Genomic DNA, 20841 nt, shown 5'->3' on the forward strand with positions numbered 1-20841 from the left:
CAGATATGATTCCAGTAAAATCTCATGAGATTGGGAGGCCGATAGACGCATAATGAATAAGTTTTTCTTTGTCATTGAATATTACTATTTTTTCAACTGCCGTAGAATCGTACATGCTTATCAATCAAGCTCAAGCTCCGATGACGCAGCCAGGAAACTTCACCTTGAGCCATTCGCCTCAAGACTGACAGTTTACATCAGACTTCATTGCAAGACGCAGGCAGAGCAGTCAGGGTAGAAAATATCTCAAAAAGAACACATGCCTCTGGACGGAGTCAAAAACATTGTTCTGGTGTGTTTGGCCCCTCATCTTATCGGATCGATGAAATCATAAAAAAAAAGTCCAACCCATACTAATCCCAATGCCACGCTAATCAGGTCCTCTCCGGGAAAGGCGGAGTCGGCAAATCCTCTGTCACCCTCCAGCTTGCCCTGGCGCTCACTCTGCAGGGCAAATCCGTCGGCATCCTCGACATCGACCTCACGGGTCCCTCGATCCCGCGCCTGGTCGGCCGTGAGGATGCAAAGATCCGACAGTCCGCGAAGGGATGGATCCCCGTCGATGTCTACGATGCGACGGAAGACGGATCGCGGGGTTCGCTGCGGTGTATGTCGCTAGGTTTCCTGCTGCGCGACCGCGGCGATGCCGTCATCTGGCGTGGGCCGAAGAAGACTGCCATGGTGCGCCAGTTTCTGACAGATGTATACTGGGGGGAGACGGATTATTTGTTGGTGGATACGCCACCTGGTAGGTTCTTTTTGTTTTTTTTTTTTTTTTTCCCGGTTGAAGTAATTTCTACGTGTTTCCGGTTCTGATGCGTTGGAAATAATAAACGATAGGTACCTCCGATGAACACATTTCCATCGGGGAATCCCTCCTGACAAACGCATCGACTTCAATATCCACCGCTCAAAGCCAACGAATACCCTACCTCGCCGGCGCGGTGCTCGTCACCACGCCGCAGGCCGTCGCGACGTCAGACGTGCGCAAGGAAATCAATTTCTGCGCAAAGACCCAGATCCCCGTGCTCGGCGTCATCGAGAATCTGTCGGGGTATACCTGTCCGTGCTGCGGCGAGGTGAGCAATCTCTTCTCGCGTGGTGGAGGCGAGGTCATGGCGAAGGAGATGGGGGTGCCGTTCCTAGGGTACGTGCCGATCGATATCAAGTTCTCTGCGCTCGTCGAGGGGGCTAGGGCAGATGACGATGAGGTGAATGATGATGCGTCGGCGGGTGAGGAGAAGAGGCCCCAGAGAGAGGAGTCTGCGGCGGAGGATACGCGGCCGCTGGTGGAGAGGTACAAGGACTGCTGGTCCCTTCCTATCTTTGAAGGATTCAGTAGGGAGTTGATTGGTAAGATTGAAGGTGAACGGAGTTGATCATTCGTGATCCTGACTTGCTTGACGCGGTCGGTACGTAAAAAAAAAAAAAAAAAGTAAACAAAGTCCATACTGTCCATAATTCATGATACCTCATACAGTGAACTTTATGAAACCGCATCATAGACATCATTCAGATCGTAACGGGTCATCAAGTCATGAAACTTCATCCGTTGGTGACAACCACCGACTGCTGGTTCGTAAGGAAATGCGATGGATAGCGATTGAGCACTGCCCGTAGACTGGCCGCCGCAGAATGCTGCTGCGGCACCGACATGCCCTTCTTCTGGCGGCCATTCTTGCGCACGACTGACTTCAGCCAGCCCAACCAACCATTGATATTGCCGATCAACCACTGCATATCTGTATCGGCGGTTCGACGGCCGCTGGCGGCCTGGTCAGGAGCCGACTCTCCTGGGGAAGATGAAGAAACAGGTGGCCATAACGAGTTATTCGCGCGAGCTTCAAGATGAAACTCAGACAGCATCGCCGGTGTCGCCCGCTCCGACGCTTTCGCGTCGGCGGCATCGTCAGAGGCGACCCCAAGCAATGCCATGCTCGTTGGTTTTGGTACAGCGGGAAATTCCCTGGCTACAGGAGCCTTTCCCGCTGCGACCTTGGGGCTTTGGATGGCTGCAAAGACCGACCCGTTATATCGCGGACCGTACGGATCCTGCGGATACCCCGTGGCCAAAGCAGTCTGCAGTAGTGCCTCGATGAGGCCGTGCGACGCTGCGCCCAAGGCATCCCGGCCCTCGCCAATGCTCGCATCGTCGTCAGCGTTGGCACCACTGTCCTCACCAAACCCTTCACTGCTGGCTCGCGTCTCGTCGACAGTCCCTAGCCCTCCTGGAGGAATCCGAATCTCGCCAAAAGGTGCGATATGGCTGCCGTATTCATTAGACAGGGTGAGCCTGCTGCGGCCGCAAATCTCAGCAATTGAGTCGAGCGTGCTTCGGATGTCCGGCTCAATGGCTCGCAGAATCGCCTCGATGGTGAAGTCCTGCACCGAGGGCATCTCTGGTGTCCGCTGCGGCGTTGAGGCGGACGACATCGCGCCGAACTCTCGCCGTTCATTGGCGACGTCTGAACGGGTCCGGACCAATACAGGCTGCGAGGCCAGAGCCGAGGACCGTCCCCCAGCTGATTTATGCTCTCGGGGCCGCCTGCTTAGCGGCCTAGGATTCCCATTTAGTTGTCGAAGGGCTGCTGCCCGTCTCGCCAAAGTTGATTCATCAAGGGCAGAGTCGCCCTGCCGGAGCCTTACTTGAGGGAGGACACTATGGGAGAGCGTGGGTGGTACCTGGGGCGCTGAAGATAGTTCAGACAAGGCCTGACGGGGAGGAATCTGTGTTCGTGATGCGGATGAGTGGGTCGTGGTGTATTGAAATCTGGCTTCCATCTTGTCCACGTCCCCCCAGAATGGCTGCGGCGAATATGTAAGATGAGTTGCAGTTACTCAACGTCCAGGCAATACACGCACCTCAGCAGAGTTTTTCGCCCAGAGCACGACTGCAGCGACTGCGACCCTGCGGTCTGTTCAATCCAGCTTGATGTCTCCTGCGGCAAGAGACCGGGTTGGACATCAAATGCACCTCAGCTGTACAACACCAAGATGATCCGAAACGGCCGTACGAAGCGTGATCGGATTCGTTCGTGAAAGTAGTCTGCAGCGTGGACTGCAGGGATCCGGAAATTCACCGGAGACTGCAGACACGCGGCGAAACAAACGCTGAGGAGACGCAGCAGCAGCGATGAGTTGGCAGTGATGGGAAGGGTATACCGGTTTGATCAAACTGGATTTCTCCGTAGTAGATGAGGGGTCTAGCATTAGCCTCTCATGCCACGGTCATGCGTCGACAAGTTCTGCCCCCGCCCCAATCGCTCTCTCTGGCGCTTGCATGCTTGGGATCGTTGCAGCCTCAGTCGCTTCGGACATGGCGGGATTGGCCCTCAATGGCTGCGGAGGTCGTTTGTTTGGTCAACGGTCAACGACCTCGGACGCAGAACCGGCTTGCAATCGGAATCCAAGTCACCATCGAGATTTTGGTAACCGCGAGATGAAACAGTTATGACGGGCAGCTATCTACCTAAGTAGGTACGAGTTATCTGTCGTCTCCTACATCACCCGAGCGCCGAACGACTGACAACAGCCTTGAGCAGCTTCATGGAAAATAGAAACTGTAAGAGTTAGCCCTAACCCTAATATGACAACCTGTTTGCCATTACGTAATTGGCGGGTCTTGGCAATTCATGGAACTGCCCTGACATGGATAAGTAACATGGCACACTTGTGATGATGCCCATGGTCTATTACGACACGAATACATAGACGGCTCCGTGGGTGCTCTATGGCAGGGGCAATGGCAGACAAACGACAATGAGCAGAAGATTTGTATGCGTCAACCCCCCCCCCCTTTTGCGGAAATTACCATCCCTCAGCGTTCTATCTAACAACCTCATGACAGTTTGTCGACTCCGATGAGTCGGCGTCCGACTTCGACGATGACCCCTCCGACCTTCCGTTCCCCAAGCCGCTGTCGCGGTCGTCGTTTCTTGCGCCGGACTTCAACCCTGCGAAATTTCTCGCGTCATTGACGGACCGCCACCAAACACTCGAGGATCTGCGCCAGGAGCTCCGCGACTTGAATCAGAGCTTGAACAGGGAGCTGCTTGATCTGGTCAACGAGAATTACCAGGAATTTCTCTCTCTCGGAGTTGCGCTGAAGGGCGGGGAGGAGAAGGTCGAGGAAGTCCGGCTCGGCCTCCTCGGTTTCCAACGCGATCTTCATGCGATCCGCTCTCAGATTGAAGCCCGGCAGACGGAGATGCGGGATCTCCTGGAGGAGAAGAAAGCGTATCGAAGACAGCTCAACCTTGGAAAAGCGTTACTGGAGGTCGCCAATCGAATCGAGGAGTTGGAGGACAAACTGATGATACGAGACGCGACCACCAAACCGCAGGCCGAGAATGGAGCGTCGCAGGAGGATTCCGACGAGGCCGAGCTCGATGGTCTGGAAACGGAATCATCCGGTAGTGATGAAGACTCGGGACTTGATGAGGATGGCGGTGCGCTGCTGTCGCTGCGACGGCTGGAGCGCCGCACCCAGAAGTATGTCTATATCATGAATGCGATAGAGCGTATTGGCCGCAGCCATCCTTTCTTACAGAGTCAACAACCGCGACTCGAGAAGATCAAGTCGACACTGCTCCTCGATCTAAACACGGCCCTCAACCAGGCGAAGAGGGCTGGCAGCAAGGGTGAGAAGCGCACCCTAAGACTGTTGCGGCTGTACGACCAGCTCGATGCTGAGTCAACTGCAGTGTCAGCGTTGAAGCAGTTGAAAATCTGACAGCATGCCAAAGTTGGCTTCTCTGATTTGCATGATACGGAGTTTGGGATTTATGCAACGTACAAACAGGGAGGAAAAACCGTGAAACGCCATACATAAAACAACCATATCTAACAATACACTATATCAACATGATACAAATGTTCACACGCCTGTCAGGGCCTCCGACTCGGGTGACTGTTCGGACTTGAAGTCTCCATTGAGACTGAAGCCGGGCCCATGTGTAGAGCTCAGTACCTGTCTCCGTATTAGCCTCCACAACATTCTCATGTGGAAAGAGATATCTCGTTAACATACCACCTCGTAAATCTCCTTGGTAATGCGGTCGCTCAGCTGGTTCGCATCTTTCTTGACCTGCTCGATGACAGTGCGGAGGTTATCCCGCAGCTGTTCAGGCGAAAAGCCCAGCTGCCCGACCGCCATCCGGATAACTGCGTCTCTCTCGCGGTAGACGGTACCTCCCCGCATATTGCGAACCGTATTCCCGACATCGTCGACGACTGTGCCCAACTTCGCGCTAGGCATCAACCCTCGCGGACCAAGGATTCGCGCAACACCGGCCTTGTTCAGCGCTTCCAAGCTGCTGGTGTGGCAGATGCAACGGTCGAACTCAATGACGCCGTTCTTGATCTGGTCAAACACTTCCTGCTCTCCGACGAGCACAGCACCGGCTTCAAGGGCGTCCTTTGCATGCTTTGAATCCGGCGGCGCAATCACGCATATCCGCGACTCCGTCTTGACGGCGTGCGGGAATCGGACCATGTTGCGGATGACGGGACCATCCTTCTTCGTCTTCAATCGAATGTGCACTTCATACTTGGCCGACGCTCGGTCTCGGCCAACTTCGAATGCGCGAAGATACCTGCCGAGTTTGCGCGTGAGCGTCATCATCGCATTGGGCTTTTCTGAAGAAGCGCATACCTCATCGCATCACAGAGACTGAATTGCTGGATGTTACTGAGGTCTTTTTGTTGATATTCTCGAGGGCCTTTTTTCTTCTTTGGCTTCGCTTTCTTTTGCTTCTGCGGATTGTTACTTGCTGCGCGGACCTGTTGCTGCTGTAGAGGGTAGACGAAAGGGGCAATTGGCGCCCTCTGCCGCAATGCTGGGCGGCATGACAGGAGGGCACCCCTTGCCCCAGTGAACAAGGAAGCGGTGGTCGACGCCATTGAATGTGCTAACTTGCTATAATTGATCAATTCGGAGCTCTGGCGTTTTTGGAGCAGCTTTTCTGCGATAACTTCGGAAGATCGTTGTTCCGGCGCCGAAGAAATTAATTTGCACTCGATGAGGGGGATGAACCACCCCGCTATTACGCTTTGCTAAAGCTGAATTCTTTTACTCACAGCGCATTGTTTGAGAATGGAGACTTATCAGCTATCCGTAGCCACTGGCGGCAACCATGCGACCGTGCTGCCGGCACTTCTACTCGCGGCCTCAGTCAATGAGGCTCGTGGCAAGCCAGCAGTGTTCTTTACCTTTGAGAATGCAGCAACCCTCCCGGGCACTGATACGACCATTCAGTACGTGGGAGCAAGCGGATCACCTGTTCAGGGCTCCGAAAAGGTGATCAAGGAACTTCGCGCGGATCTTCCTTGTTTGAGTGGAAAGGATGTGGCTCAGGTTAGCCCCCAAAGTATTTTTTGTTGAAGCTGCTCTTGTTAAGCGACCAGCTGCTGACTGCTGTTAATAATCGCAGGAAGACTCGTGGCTCTCTCAGCTCCCTCAATTTGTTCCGTTGGATTTCAAAGCCATTGACCCTCATTTGCAGCGTCTCAACTCGTATTTGACCCTGCGCTCGTTCCTTGTCGGCCACTCATTGTCCATGGCAGACACCGCTGTCTGGGGTGTTTTGCGAGGGAACCGTGTGGCCGTGTCCACAATCAGGAGAGGAACCTTGGTCAACTTGACTCGGTGGTTTGATTTTATCGAGAGTCTATGCCGGTGGTTCGCAGATCCAATTGAAAAGGTGGAAGCAGCCGCCAAGCAGAAGAAGGTTGCCATGTCCAAAGCTGGCGGTAACTACGACATCTCGCTGAGGAACACGGAGGCGGGCGTTTTGACTCGCTTCCCACCCGAACCGTCTGGCTATCTTCACATTGGCCATGCGAAGGCCGCTCTGCTGAACGACTACTTTGCGCATGAGAAATACAAGGGAACCCTTTTGGTGCGATTCGATGACACCAATCCGTCCAAGGAGAAAGAGGAGTTCCAGGATGCTATTGTTGAAGATCTTGCCCTGATGGGGATCAAGCCTGACCGAGTGTCGTTCTCGAGCGATTACTTCCAGACACTCCACGACTATTGTATTCAGATCATCAAGGATGGAAATGCGTATGCGGACGACACGGACAAGGAACGAATGGCTTATGAGCGGATGCATGGCATTCCGAGTAAGCGGCGTGATGCTAGCGTCGAAGATAACCTGGCACGCTTCGAGGAGATGAAGAAAGGAACCGCAGAGGGTCAACGATGGTGTATCCGTGCCAAGATCTCTGTCGACGATCCGAATAAGGCCATGCGGGATCCAGTCATTTATCGCTGCAATGTTGACACACCTCACCATCGCACGGGCACAGCGTGGAAGGTGTACCCAACTTATGGTGGGCTGAACTCGTGCGTCGCCGCGGCATGGAAGGCCTAGCTGACTTTTCACAGACTTCACCTGTCCCATCTTGGACGCCATCGAAGGCGTCACGCATGCTTTGAGAACCATCGAATACCGGGATCGCAATGCCCAATATTACTGGTTCCTCGAAAAGCTCAACCTCCGGCAGGTGCAAATCTGGGACTTTGCACGCATGAACTTCATCCGCACCTTGCTTTCCAAGCGGAAACTCACCAAGCTGGTTGAAAATGGTGTCGTCTGGGGATGGGATGACCCGCGGATGCCCACGATCCGCGGTGTCCGGAGACGCGGCATGACCATCCCCGCCCTTCGGGAGTTCATCATCAAACAAGGCCCGTCGCGAAACATCGTCAACCTGGACTGGGGCCAGATCTGGGCCGTCAACAAGAAGCACATCGACCCGGTCGCGCCCCGCTACACCGCGATTTCGAAAGAGAACGCCGTCAAGGCCAAAGTCCGCGGTGTCACAGAACCCTACACCGGCGAGCGGCTCAAGCACGCCAAGAATTCCGACGTCGGCGTCAAAAAGGTTGTCTACAGCGGCTCGATCCTGATGGAACAGGCGGACGCCAAGTCCTTCGCGCAGGACGAGGAGGTTACGCTGATGGGCTGGGGCAATGCCTATGTGCGCAAGATCGAGAAGTCCGACAGCGGCGACCTCGTCACCGGGCTCGAGTTCGAGCTGCACCTCGAAGGCGATGTCAAGAAGACGGACAAGAAGGTCACCTGGCTCTCCACCGAGGGCCAGCAGCTCATCCCCGTCGAGCTGGTGGACTTTGACCATCTCCTGACGAAGGATGCGCTGCAGGAGGAGGATGAGCTGGAGGATTTCCTCAATCCTCATACCGAGTTCCGGGAGGAGGCTTTTGCGGATCAGAACATCACCGAACTGAAAGAGGGTGATATCATCCAATTCGAGAGAAAGACTTACTACCGCCTTGATAGACCTTACACGGGGGATGGCAAGCCGGCGGTCTTCTTCGCCATTCCTACGGGCAAAGGAGCTGGCCGATAAAAAAAAAAAATATGCTGTATGTTACGACATGCTGCTGATGATCAATGTTGATGGGTTATTCTCGAACTATCTCAACTGGTAGATTACCGTTCCCGGCAAGTCAACAAGTCGAATTGCTCATTTGCAGCGAGCACTTGCTGACCGCATGCATGATAATAATACTAAACAAACCACGACTCATAAGTGAAATGCACCAAAACATTAGAACACCTCGATCAGCAGTCGGGATGTTCTCTCGGGTCCCAAGTGATGTCCAGTAGACCTTTGGCATACAGTCCGGTAACAATAAGCCTACCTCGCTTGGAATCCATATCCCCTGTCGTGCTGCTGGGATAATGATCCCCATCATCTGCATGCCTCCTTTAGCCCTAATTTCAATGATGCCATTCCATGTCTAGAGTTCGACTCACCTGCGTACAGTGTCCGCGCATAGTACTTGCTACCTGGTTTGAAGAAACTCGCAGGAAATGGGCACGGGTCCGGTCCACATCCTCGACGAATTTCAGCCACCACGGATGGTGCAACACATCCCTGGGGGCTCTGGGCCATGCAGAACATGCGACCCGCATCTGGACATCCAGCCGCGATGACCCCGCGCAGGAACTTGCCTTGACGGTCAAAGACAGTTTGGTCGTTCAGATCCAGGGAGTGGTCAAAACTGAGGTTATCTGGGTGGAAAGTGACATGGACTCTATCGTAACGGCTGGACAACGCATTGGTCTCCGGATCGCGATTGTAAATACGGATGTCGTTTGTGTTGGCCGAGGCCACAAGTACCTCCTTCCCAGTTGGTGTAACGAGGATGCCATTCGCGAAAGGAATTCCTCCGGCGACGATGGTGCAAACCGGTCGGTCATGGAAAGCAAAGTTGACAAATGTCACCCAACCAAGAGGAAGACTCCATGTGGTCTTGGTATAGGGCAAAATGGGATGCTTACGCCGGATGAGATAGTGGTCATTGGTCACGTAGAAAGAGTTGTACGAAACAGGAGCAACGGCATTCGCAGACATGATGAGATGGTCACCGTCCGAGATTGTCGTGACATAGACGGCTTGCGCTTTTTCGTAGTCGACGTCCATGACCTCCACCGTGCTCGCAACGCGGCCATGATTGACCACGAACAAGCGTGTGAGGGAGTTGTTTGGAGCTCGGAAGAAATTAATCCCCAGTGGATGAAGCTCGAAATCTTCTGGAAAGCCGACCAGTTCTAATTCCTGCAGTTGGCCAGTCACTGCATAATAGTATAGCAGCAACCGACCTTTGCGGTCATTACTAGCTGTCGATCCCTGTGGTGCATGGTCAATGTTTGTAATCTCATTCCCTGGCAACGTCCAGGCCCTTACGTGCAATGGCTGCCAGGATATCCGGCTCGAGTCCAAACTGATGATCGCTACCCCTCGCTCATGATCCAGTACCACGTCTTGGGTGAACCGCACATCGTCCTTGAACAAGACCCAGGCCAGCCCACCACGGAATGAGATCCACTTTTCGGGAAGGTGTGGAAGCTCAACCCATGGTGAGAAGAGTTTGTGCAGGTATGCTACAATGGCCAGCACCAGGGCTGCGGTCGCCGTGATCTAGAACCTGTCATTAGCGGAGCCTTGGGTCTGTTGTCGAATCGAGGAGTACCTGAGCCGACGAGAAATGAGAGAATTGGGAACCCATGAATAGCATAGTAGTATAGCAAGGCAGTGACTAATTGATACGTTCCTGGGATATTCGGGGGAAGCAATAGTGGCGATGGATGATGAGATGGGTTTGAGAGTTCGTTTTTCATCCTGATGGGGGATGAGAGAGACAGGCGGGATGGTCTTCTTCTGCTATGTGAAGGCAGGAGCCGCATGCTGGTCGTCCCTTCCTCAGGTAGACATACGTCTAGCAGTACAGTATCCAGCCTTCATCGTGTTCTTGAGAAGCGTCATGAACTTCTGCATATCGGCACTCTTTTGTCTATTGCATCATGTCTCATGAAGAGTTCATATGATGGCCGAGGGTTCGATGATGCTTTGAACCGTACAATCGCACTGTTGTTCTCGAAAATGACTGGCAAGCATACCATTGATCCCAAGGCTCCGTTGTGGTTTATATCCAAGTAACCTGGATTCTGCAACCAAGGTTCGCGTCCTTGTCGGTCGGAAGGCGCGGAAATGCAATGACATTCCCCAAGCAATGGTGATGGTCAGCTAATAGATCGCCGATCGCTAGCTCGATACATTTTTCCCTTCTCCTATTTCCCGCGTCCAGTCGCGATTGAGTTCGGCCAATCTCAAGGAGCTTCAATCAAGAGAACGAATCAAAATACTCCAAACCAGTCCCAGGTCCAGTCAGTTTGAGTCTAGTCTGCTCTACGAGCGTTTAAGGGCACTATTCAATGTCCAAGTTGAAAGCGCCCCTCTAGTGTGGTAATTCAATGGATGTCTCTATGTCATAATTTCCATTTTGTCGGTTTACACCTCTACAATGTCTCTCATACGTCACAATGAGCAGCAACGCCGTAGTAAGCGTCTCCCGGCTCGATCCATGTCAGAAGTTCATGGACATTGTGCTTTTCTACACCTGTGTGTTCGCAGGCGTGGCCAGGTCTGCATGGTACGCCAGTCGGTCGCTCCAATTATCAATATCTGCCAATCGCCATGGCCGAGGGTCGACGTTCGCAAGATGTAGAGCGGCAGTCTCGGAGTGAGAGAAGGCTTTCTCGCGCTGAACGTCGATTATCCAGGGCCGTGAGCGTAGCAAATGATCCCAATCTTGGGGAATACGAAAGGCTTCTCAAGTATGTGTCTGTGTATAGGGAGCCTGGGAAGGAGGAGGCGTTAGAGGAAGGGGAGATGCGTCGCGTGTGGTACGCTCCATGGAAGAAAAGATGGGTACCTTCGAGACCAAAAGGTGCAGCGCAACAGTTTCCAGACGAGTGGCTCATCACGGACGTTCGACAAGGCCTTTCACAAGCAGAGGTCCAACTCCGGAGGCGCCGGGCCGGATGGAATGAGCTGGTTTCAGAGAAGGAAAATCCAATTGCCAAATTTATGACTTATTTCCGAGGTCCAATTCTATATGGTATGATCTTCGTCCTGCAAGCATATGGAGTGGCAGCTCTAACAGCTTATTTAGTCATGGAACTGGCCGTGCTTCTTGCCGCAGGTTTGGAGCACTGGGTGGACTTTGGAGTTATCATCGGTATCTTGTTTCTCAACGCGTCCGTCGGCTGGTATCAAGAGAAACAGGCCGCAGATGTCGTCGCTAGTCTGAAGGGCGACATTGCCCTGCGCTGCACCGTTGTTCGTGAAGGCCGCGAGATGGAAATTCTTGCCCGCGAGCTGGTTCCTGGCGATGTGGTACGATGATCAAACTCATCTCGTCAAGGCTTGTGACTTGTGTATTGATTCGTTATCTAGGTCATTATAAGCGAGGGAACAGTAGTACCTGCAGACTCCAAGATCATTTGTGATTACAGCGATCCCAACGGATTTGAGGAATTTAAAAGACTGCAGGCTGAAGGTACCCTTGATGAGTCCTCGGGCGAGGAGAACAATGAAGCAGAGGAAGAGCGTGACGAGAGCGACGAGAAAAAGGACGAGAAAAAACCCGATGGAAAAGCAGACGAGGGTAGCAGCAAGGAGGAGGAAGAAGAAAGAGCGAATCGAAAAGGATATCCTATTCTTGCTTGCGATCATTCCGCCATTACTGGAGAATCACTGGCAGTCGATCGATTCATCGGCGACCCGGTGTACTACACAACAGCTTGCAAACGAGGAAAAGCATATGCAGTCGTCCAGACACCGGCAAAGACCTCTTTCGTCGGACGGACAGCCACCATGGTCTCCGGCGCTTCTGGAAAGGGACACTTTGAACAAGTCATGGACAACATTGGGACCTCGCTTCTCATATTGGTCATGGCCTGGATTCTTACCGCATGGATTGGAGGCTTCTACCGGCACATTCCGATTGCTAGCCCTGGCGAACAGACATTGTTGACTTATACTCTGGTGCTACTGATCATTGGTGTACCTGTCGGCTTGCCAGTGGTTACAACGACGACTATGGCCGTTGGTGCAGCTTATTTAGCCCGGAAAAAGGCTATCGTGCAAAAGTTGACAGCCATCGAATCGTTGGCCGTAAGTCTTTCATATTCTCCAGAAGCATAATCATCTGCTCACTCGGTTTTTAGGGCGTAGATATCTTGTGCTCCGATAAAACAGGAACTCTCACTGCTAATCGTTTGAGCATTCGGACCCCATATGTCGCCGAAGGTCAGGACGTGAATTGGTTGATGGCTGTAGCAGCACTTGCATCGTCACACAATGTCCAGGCACTAGATCCTATTGACAAGGTGATCATCCTTACGCTAAAGAGATACCCAAAGGCCATGGACATTCTCCGGCGGGGATGGAAGACCGAAAAGTTTATTCCATTTGACCCAGTGTCGAAGCGGATCGTGACGGTCTGCAGTTGCGAAGGAGTGAAGTATACTTGCACAAAAGGTGCTCCAAAAGCCGTCCTGACTTTGACAAAGTGCCCCGAGCGAACAGCGCAACTGTACACGAAGAAGGCACAAGAGTTTGCACACCGTGGATTTCGCTCCCTTGGAGTAGCAGTGCAGAAGGAGGGAGAAGACTGGCAGCTTTTGGGCATGCTTCCAATGTTCGATCCACCGCGGGAAGACACGGCACAGACCATATCTGAGGCGCAAGCGCTTGGTATTAGTGTGAAGATGCTTACCGGCGATGCCATTGCCATTGCCAAGGAGACATGCAAGATGTTGTCACTGGGCACAAAGGTCTACAACTCTGAGCGGCTTATTCATGGCGGACTTGGCGGTGCAATGGCCCATGACTTGGTCGAAAAGGCGGACGGATTCGCAGAAGTTTATCCGGAGCATAAATACCAGGTCGTCCAAATGCTGCAGGAGCGAGGGCATCTCACTGCAATGACTGGTGATGGAGTCAATGACGCGCCGTCACTGAAAAAAGCAGACTGTGGCATCGCTGTAGAAGGGTCCTCCGAGGCAGCTCAGTCTGCAGCCGACATAGTCTTTCTTGCTCCAGGCTTGTCGACGATTATCGACTCAGTCAAGGTGGCTCGCCAGATTTTCCATCGCATGAAAGCCTACATTCAGTATCGAATCGCTCTATGTTTGCACCTCGAAATATACCTGGTCACAACCATGATCATTCTGAACGAGACGATTCGACCAGAGCTGATTGTTTTTCTGGCACTATTTGCCGATTTGGCCACAGTGGCCGTTGCATACGACAATGCCTCTTTCGAGCTGCGCCCAGTGGAATGGCAGCTTCCAAAAATCTGGTTCATATCGGTGATTCTAGGCATCTTACTGGCGCTCGGCACTTGGGTAATTCGGGGAACGCTTTTTCTTCCCAGCGGCGGGATCGTGCAGAATTGGGGCTCCATACAGGAGATCATCTTTCTCGAAGTCGCGCTGACGGAAAACTGGTTGATTTTCGTAACCCGAGGCGGCGCGACCTTTCCTTCGGTTACTCTTATTGGAGCAATTCTAGGAGTTGACGTCCTTGCAACCATATTCTGCCTGTTCGGCTGGTTTACAAATGAGAACATGGAGACAAATCCGAAGAGCTCCTTTCGGGAAACTCACAACGGATGGACGGACATCGTAACAGTAGTCCGGGTATGGGGCTACTCGCTCGGCGTGACGATTGTTATTGCATTGGTCTATTTCATCCTTAACAAGTTGGAGTGGTTGAACAATCTCGGCCGGAAGAAACGAAGCAAAGGCGAACTCCAAATGGAGAGTATCATTGGCCATCTAACACGACTGATGATTGAACGAGAGAAGATGACAGACGAGAAGTACCGATACTATCTTACTAGCGTTCAAGAGGATGAGGCTGAATAGTCGTTGCTGTGACCAAGAATAGTCTCGGTTGGTGTGGCGCGATGCCTGACAATTGGCAAAGTAGAACGCGGGATGGAGACAACACAGCATATTGCTAGGACTTGCTAAGGACACGATGGAGGAGGGAAGATTGATAAATGCTAGCACGACTTGCTAATACCATGTCCTTTGTTTCTGGAATTTTTATATTGAAATCAATAGGTTATAACATAACGTGCCCCATTTCAAGTCGAATAAAGTTGAGTGGTTACTACGGAGTACTATCCGTCGGATGCAAAAGTCCATGATATTGCAGAAATGGAGGTCTACAACCTCAGTGTTCAAATGGACATGCTGGACCTGATAGGGCTAGAGCACTTTGTTGCATGTGTGTACTTCGTTATTCAATTCAAAACATAGAAATTCAGATCGTTGCGCATTTCAAAACTTTGAGGAAATTTGACAGAAATGCACTAAGTGAACCTATATGTGGTAGGATGGAGGATTGTCCAGATTCACCACGTTCAATTTTCGGGACGCTGGCCGTAGACGACATAGCTGCGATTGTCAATCATTGTTAGTTTTATCCATTAGTGTCACTCGAAAGCTACTACGGATATACTCACAAGTTGAACATCGCGTGAAGGGTGCGCTTCCGGCCATCCGCGCGGGCCTGGCTGGCAAGAAGCATGACTTCCTCCTGCGTCCACTGCTTGCGTCGCGTCAAAACGGCCAGCACGGAGCCCTCGAAGCCGCTCGCTTCAGCCTGGACCTGATTCCAGGTGCCAACTTTCTTCTGTAGAAAGAGGTCAGTACTGAATCATTATTTGATTATTTGAGCAAAAGGAGGAAACTGACAAGATGGGGATCCTTTAGCCAGACGTCATAGGGAATGACAAACTTTTCCACATGGACGTTCACGAACCCGGCGTCCTTGAACCACTGTTCCAGCTTGGGCCCGGGACGCGTCTCGTAGCCGGCCTTCTCGGATGCGCAGTAGAGTTCGTTGTAGTACTGTTGGAATCCGGTGCCGTTGACACTGCCGTCTTCCGAGGTTGGGTAGCCGTCCCAGTCCTGAAATTCAACCCAGCCGCCGGGCTTGGCTGACCTGTATTCCGTCAGAGAGGCCAAGAGAGAAAATAAGAAGAAAGTTCCGATGACATAGTACCGATAGCACTGCTTGATCAGCTTTCCAAAGTCCCTGATCGAGAGGGCCAGGAATCGCGCGTGGATAAAGTCAAACTGGTCTTTTTTCATCTGCCCAATCCGACTCGATGTCATCCACCAGAAACTTTACATTCGGAGGAATCCTGCCAAAGCCCGTTAGTCGAGAGACTTGACCACGCCCTTTTATGCTAGACTGACAGAGTCGGCTGGGTTGGGCTCAAGTCACAACCGATCACCTGGAACAAACAGATCCAGTCTCAGCATTCTGTCCATCTGGAATCGTTCCTAATAGTACTATTCCTCACCTCGGCCTCGGGGTGCATATCCGCTACAATGAGTTAGCACTAATATCCTGCCTCGGCCAAACCTAGCAAGCAGACTTACCAAAATCAATCGCCCAGATACCTGTTCCAGTCCTCAGGTCGATCACCCGCTGCGGATGCTTGATCGGGCCAGGTATAGTTTGCGGTGCAGCAGTACTAAATACATCTCGTGCAACATGTCTAGGCGGTCGTTTTCCCTTTCATCGTTGGGGAGCAGGTATGCCAGAAATTAACGATCAGCTAAACGATCTTGGAAGGTCAGGCAAAAAGAGGTCGATTCCTGCATCCGTCACGGAATTTGTGATACCGCCGATCGTTCTCATGACGGTAGTTGAGCACCGAAGAGGTTAGTGAGGCGCTGTACCGAGATCTATATCTAGAGGAAAATGGGTGAGCATGGTTGTAATATCGGAAGAGCCATATCGTCACACTATAACTGCATACAACTCATCGCCATATGACGAGTCATTCTCAAACTGTGAGACTTTAGCAACGCACTCTGATGCACCGCAATGTAGGGGTAGCGTACCGAGGTATCATCTTCAACGTTGACCGGGGCATGGCTGGTGGTGGTAGGTGTCTGCTCCTGAGAGGACGTTTCCGTCATTGTGTGAATAGTTCTTCGTTGGATTGCAGGAAGATCGATTGCTGATTGATCACGCGCTCAAAAGCCCTAAAGGAGAACGAGTATCAAACAGATGTTTGTATGCAGGGCCGGTTCAAGCAGTACCCGAGCGCTGGACACCGGAGCTAACAAGGCCTTTGCAACTTGTTTCTCTGTGACAGCACTCGGTACCCGACCCAGCATTTATATGTGCAGGTGGATACTCGTACTCAAGCATCAGGAATAGAATCTTCTACGAACACTAAAAGTACTAGTACTCCGACTGCGTTGCTGCACCTCTACCAAAACGGTAACAGAGGCGGCCGCCTTTAGCGGCACCTGGACGCATGGGAGTTGTTCTCTGAGCAAGATTGAGCAAGCGGGGGAGTCTATGTAAAATCCAGCGTGCGGGAGTGTTGCTCCGGAGTGTCAAGCGTTCGTGGCATTGTACTGTAAGTAGTACCCGTGCTCCAAGGACGCACCCACACGGACACTACTGAACCTACTATTCAACATGTCAACCTGTCTGCACGTCCGCTTGCGGGCCACTCCATCAGCCAATCAGTGTTGCCGGGCCAATCTCTCCCTGCTTCCCGGCGGCCCGGCCCGGAGCGTAGCCTTTTTCGGCGGACTACATACCTAACCTATCAGATTCAGCGGATTGTACATATCACAGCGGTAGGCTAAAGCTTTATTTCTACCAACTTTTCTTTCGTCTCGGTTATAAATGGCTGAACGATCGTATCTCTGCATCTTTATGGACTCCTTCATAACGGGCCAAACTGTGTAGCTGCATTGTACTACTATGTACAGTGTACACTAGTAGTATTATCTACTGGGAGTAGTAGATCTGTTCATGGATAGTAAGTCTGACTTTCCTGTCAACTTTACTGAACATGAGAACTTGTCCCGCTCTGATACTGAGGAGTCTGACCTCGCTGTAGCGCTTACTCGTATGTCATAGTCAATTCTGGCTCGTTTCGCAAATGGTTGCTCAAATTTCCAAAGCAACAAAAAGTGAACACAAAAGCAGAAATGAACATAACATTTATATACATGAATGAAAATGACATGATGCGATCAAAGCTTGCGGCAGTCATACTTTGTGGCTTCGTCGCAACATGCTGCTGTGTACTAATCAAAAGGTGACATAGGTGCCATGAATCTGCCGGAGACTTCATAAAAAGGTAACAGTTCGGGGGAAAGGCATCTTCTGATGTTCTCAGAAGCCGCGCCGGAAGAACGATCGTTTAACACGAGAAACAATTCTGGTCAAAATAGACTTGACGCCAGGGATGAATCCATTGTTGGCGTATGCCTGACTCGCATCCCACATCATGACACCCCCGAAGCTCGGGAACGTCCTGGCATGCTCGATGACCGGGGCCAATTGATCCACAGGCAAGTATCCAGATCCAGCAGCTTTGGTGTTGGCCGGCACGCCGACGAAGACTTTGACATTCTTGTTCTTGGAAGTGTTCTGGGCCCAGTTGTTCCATGTGTCGAAATTGAAGTTGTTCGGATACGAGTGGACGCCGCAGTAGTTGTTGTAGAACTGAATCCAAATCGCGTCAAAGGCAACAGCACCGTCGAGCATTTCCTTATTTGCTGCGTCAGGGAAAGGGCATTGAGGCGCCGCGCTCAAGAAGTATTGCTTGCTGGAATCACCATCCATGAGCGAACGAAGTGTATTCGCAAATGGAACCATGTTAAAGACAGTGCTCTCGAAATCGAGATCGAATCCATCAACAACGGCATCACCGAACGGACGGAGGGCATCACCGTTTGTTACGGGTCCGAAAGTCTCCCAAATCAGTCTGGCACCGGCTTCCGCGGCCTGGGAACTCTGGAAGCCGCCTTCGCTATAGGTGGCACCGCCGATGGAAAGTAGAATTGTTTTACCCGCGGCCTGGCACTTCTTGATATCCTCGCTGTTGCAAGCAATCAGTTATGTCTGCCAAGTACGAACTCGACGGAAACGTACCCGACCTGAGGGCAGTGCTTCAAATTTGTGCCCTCGAATGTGCCACAACTATTGCCCGTGTTAGCAAGATTGATCTCGGGAACACCTCCAGGCCCGTTAATACGGGTCACGAAGGCCATGATTAGAGCATCAATGTTTGGATCTTGAGAAGTACGTCAGTCATGCTGAGGATATTGGCAGTGGAGGGGTTGCGTACCTTCGCAGTAGGTGGCCAGTGGTTTTTGCTCCAGGCCACCATCAGATGCCCCGTAAGAGTTTTGGCCTACACCATGTCAATGACCGTGATACATGCAAAGCAGTCTGAGTACACTTACCCCAGTACACGACTACATTCGAAGTCGAGGATAGATCCAGGCCTGCCCGGACTTTCGGAAGAGCCATGAGGATAACCGGCAAAGAAGAGACGATGCTCTTGATCGAGAGCATTTTTGAATTGAGTTTCTTCTCAGAGGTTGAGTGGCGACTTTGAGTATTGGACAGACTCAACGCAGCTCGCTAAGGGATTGACGAAGACAATACCAGCTGCCTAGTCAATGCAGTTGACCATGCTGAAGATCAGAAGGAGCCTGAGGGCCCTTTATATGCTACCTTACAGAACTTCCAACATGCTGTATTATGGAGCCTACTATGCATCCTTGAAGAATCGGACCGTGACGATCAAGATCGTCTGCGAATATGACGAATCGTCTTCACGCCGAAGCCTATGCCCAGAATTTTTCTTTCTTTTTTCCGATGATGATCATAGTCAGGTTGGACGAGGATGTTGAGTGGGTAATTCCATCGGCATCCTGTTCCTACCTGAAGTTCACATTCCATACCCACATCTACCACGTTGCCCGGAGATGTCAACTATGCTGGCCAGTACGAGAACAACAACTTCGAATCCATTGGGTAAACAAGAGCAATCTTGACCTCCATGGCGGCTCGGAGTAGGATAACGTTCGATGATCGGCGATTCCGACAACCATTCTCCAACGTTTGCATCGCATCAAGGTAACAACATCGGCCGTGATCACACACTGCTGACCTTGAACAAACTGCCATATCCCTCTGACCATCTGCTCTATGTAACCGACTATCGACTTCACGATCAAGTTGAGATTGCCGGTACTTGGTGATTGGTTCTCGAGTAGTGCAACTTCGTGGGAGAACCATCATAAAATGCAACTCCACAGAGTCCACCGAACAGATGGTTAAGATCGGAGGGTTTCTTGTGCAACTTTCTAAAAGCTTATCTCTGGTTCACATGCAATTGTTGAATGGCATGGATTGAACGCTAAAATGAATGACCCTAAATGATCATCTGCAGTGGTTTGTGCAGAACCATGTGCCAACACCCAAGTACATTCATCGAGAGGTTCTCGTCACAGTCGGTTCTCGTGTGAAGCAATTCCCCGGAGTACGAGCTACTACTACTGTAGTAGGCCTAATGTACTAGTTCGTTGGCACTAACTTGAGTTGAGGAGTTAGTCCAGGAACCAAGACCCTTATGACGATCACTTGCAGAATTCCATTGAGAAAAGTTCCGAAGCCCTACTAGACTAACCAGTAGGTACTCTATACTATCCATACTGCCGAGTTCAATTCACCGGATAACAAAGGCATGTCGGATCTGAAAACACATAGACATCAATTATTTCTTTTCTACGACGCTCACAATTCATCATTCATGCGAAAGAGAGGAATGTAAAGCAAGAAATGTTTTGCCAGCTGCATCCATCATGGTGATACTTGGCCATATACCTAGTAGTCATATTCCTCTTAACTAAATTTATGAAAATTCACGTGATTTGCATCACTGATCCACGTGATTTGTTTTTAGTCAGCAGCGCGCTTCTGTTTTCCACCATCCTGGTTTGTCGCATTCCTTGTTCAACTGCAACCTCAACTGCCAATATTCTCCATTCATTGTGTTGCTCCTTTGACCGCCCGCAATGGCCACTCAAGGATATGAGCAGAACTATTGCCAAATATGCAAAAAGCTTCTCCCTGTTGATGAATTTCTACTCAACAACCAAGGGAAGAGAAACAAGACGTGCAAGCGTCATAGCAAGAAGCGCCCTTTGCAGATTGACGATTGGGATGAGTTCATCAAGTTGATAGGCTGGCCAATTTTGGTGAGGCGGTTGATCGAATATGATGGTGTGGTTAATCTCTGGAAACCAATAAAAATTTTCGTTCCGAGTTGCAATCAACTGGCTTATTGATTCTTATCACGCTAGTATAGTTTCGGTTAGGCTGATGTAGTTTCTCATGATCACGTGAATTTTCATAAATTTAGTTAAGAGGAATAAGCACACTTCCATATACCTATCGAATCACGTGAAACTAGGGTTGGATAAGGGTTTCTGCCTTGAGTGTCAATTCCCCCACCCACTCGAGCCTTCCCCGCTGAGTCACAGGCCACTGGTTGCAACAAGCAATTTTTTTCCCCCCTTTCGCAACCCGCTTTGCGCCATATTGCTCCTCCAGTATGGCCACTGATGAACTGACCCAGGAAAAACTAATAAAAATCCTCGTTCCGAGTTGCAATCA

The 20841-nt window shown here is 51.2% G+C and overlaps 9 protein-coding genes across 9 annotated transcripts; 4 read left to right on the plus strand and 5 right to left on the minus strand.

Moving 5' to 3' along the window:
• Positions 1–259: 259 nt before the first annotated feature.
• On the plus strand, positions 260–1379 carry VTN31DRAFT_4992 (uncharacterized protein; the record flags this gene model as incomplete). Its single annotated transcript, XM_069405441.1, has 3 exons — positions 260–292; positions 379–748; positions 841–1379. 3 exons carry the CDS (start codon positions 260–262, stop codon positions 1377–1379), a joined length of 942 nt encoding a protein of 313 aa, XP_069260505.1.
• Positions 1380–1545: 166 nt separating this feature from the next.
• VTN31DRAFT_4993 (uncharacterized protein) lies at positions 1546–2781 on the minus strand (the record flags this gene model as incomplete). Its single annotated transcript, XM_069405442.1, has 1 exon — positions 1546–2781. The coding sequence occupies one exon, from the start codon at positions 2779–2781 to the stop codon at positions 1546–1548; it is 1236 nt and encodes a 411-aa protein (XP_069260506.1).
• Positions 2782–3759: 978 nt separating this feature from the next.
• On the plus strand, positions 3760–4732 carry VTN31DRAFT_4994 (uncharacterized protein; the record flags this gene model as incomplete). The annotated part of the gene is made up of 2 exons (XM_069405443.1): positions 3760–3774; positions 3848–4732. 2 exons carry the CDS (start codon positions 3760–3762, stop codon positions 4730–4732), a joined length of 900 nt encoding a protein of 299 aa, XP_069260507.1.
• A 144-nt stretch (positions 4733–4876) lies between these two features.
• VTN31DRAFT_4995 (mitochondrial 54S ribosomal protein uL1m) lies at positions 4877–5901 on the minus strand (the record flags this gene model as incomplete). Its single annotated transcript, XM_069405444.1, has 3 exons — positions 4877–4969; positions 5030–5594; positions 5654–5901. 3 exons carry the CDS (start codon positions 5899–5901, stop codon positions 4877–4879), a joined length of 906 nt encoding a protein of 301 aa, XP_069260508.1.
• A 193-nt stretch (positions 5902–6094) lies between these two features.
• VTN31DRAFT_4996 (uncharacterized protein) lies at positions 6095–8376 on the plus strand (the record flags this gene model as incomplete). Its single annotated transcript, XM_069405445.1, has 3 exons — positions 6095–6355; positions 6432–7335; positions 7391–8376. The coding sequence occupies 3 exons, from the start codon at positions 6095–6097 to the stop codon at positions 8374–8376; spliced, it is 2151 nt and encodes a 716-aa protein (XP_069260509.1).
• A 215-nt stretch (positions 8377–8591) lies between these two features.
• Positions 8592–10051, minus strand: VTN31DRAFT_4997 (uncharacterized protein; the record flags this gene model as incomplete). The annotated part of the gene is made up of 4 exons (XM_069405446.1): positions 8592–8725; positions 8787–9663; positions 9721–9954; positions 10007–10051. The coding sequence occupies 4 exons, from the start codon at positions 10049–10051 to the stop codon at positions 8592–8594; spliced, it is 1290 nt and encodes a 429-aa protein (XP_069260510.1).
• Positions 10052–11010: 959 nt separating this feature from the next.
• On the plus strand, positions 11011–14249 carry VTN31DRAFT_4998 (uncharacterized protein; the record flags this gene model as incomplete). The annotated part of the gene is made up of 4 exons (XM_069405447.1): positions 11011–11434; positions 11489–11712; positions 11773–12492; positions 12546–14249. The coding sequence occupies 4 exons, from the start codon at positions 11011–11013 to the stop codon at positions 14247–14249; spliced, it is 3072 nt and encodes a 1023-aa protein (XP_069260511.1).
• A 503-nt stretch (positions 14250–14752) lies between these two features.
• On the minus strand, positions 14753–15485 carry VTN31DRAFT_4999 (uncharacterized protein; the record flags this gene model as incomplete). Its single annotated transcript, XM_069405448.1, has 4 exons — positions 14753–14786; positions 14855–15024; positions 15087–15336; positions 15397–15485. The coding sequence occupies 4 exons, from the start codon at positions 15483–15485 to the stop codon at positions 14753–14755; spliced, it is 543 nt and encodes a 180-aa protein (XP_069260512.1).
• A 2059-nt stretch (positions 15486–17544) lies between these two features.
• Positions 17545–18732, minus strand: VTN31DRAFT_5000 (uncharacterized protein; the record flags this gene model as incomplete). Its single annotated transcript, XM_069405452.1, has 4 exons — positions 17545–18253; positions 18307–18448; positions 18503–18568; positions 18621–18732. The coding sequence occupies 4 exons, from the start codon at positions 18730–18732 to the stop codon at positions 17545–17547; spliced, it is 1029 nt and encodes a 342-aa protein (XP_069260513.1).
• Between the last annotated feature and the right edge of the window lie 2109 nt (positions 18733–20841).

Source organism: Thermomyces dupontii, assembly GCF_041956625.1.
Source record: "Thermomyces dupontii strain NRRL 2155 unplaced genomic scaffold VTN31scaffold_4, whole genome shotgun sequence".
In the NCBI taxonomy this organism is placed as follows: domain Eukaryota; kingdom Fungi; phylum Ascomycota; class Eurotiomycetes; order Eurotiales; family Trichocomaceae; genus Thermomyces; species Thermomyces dupontii.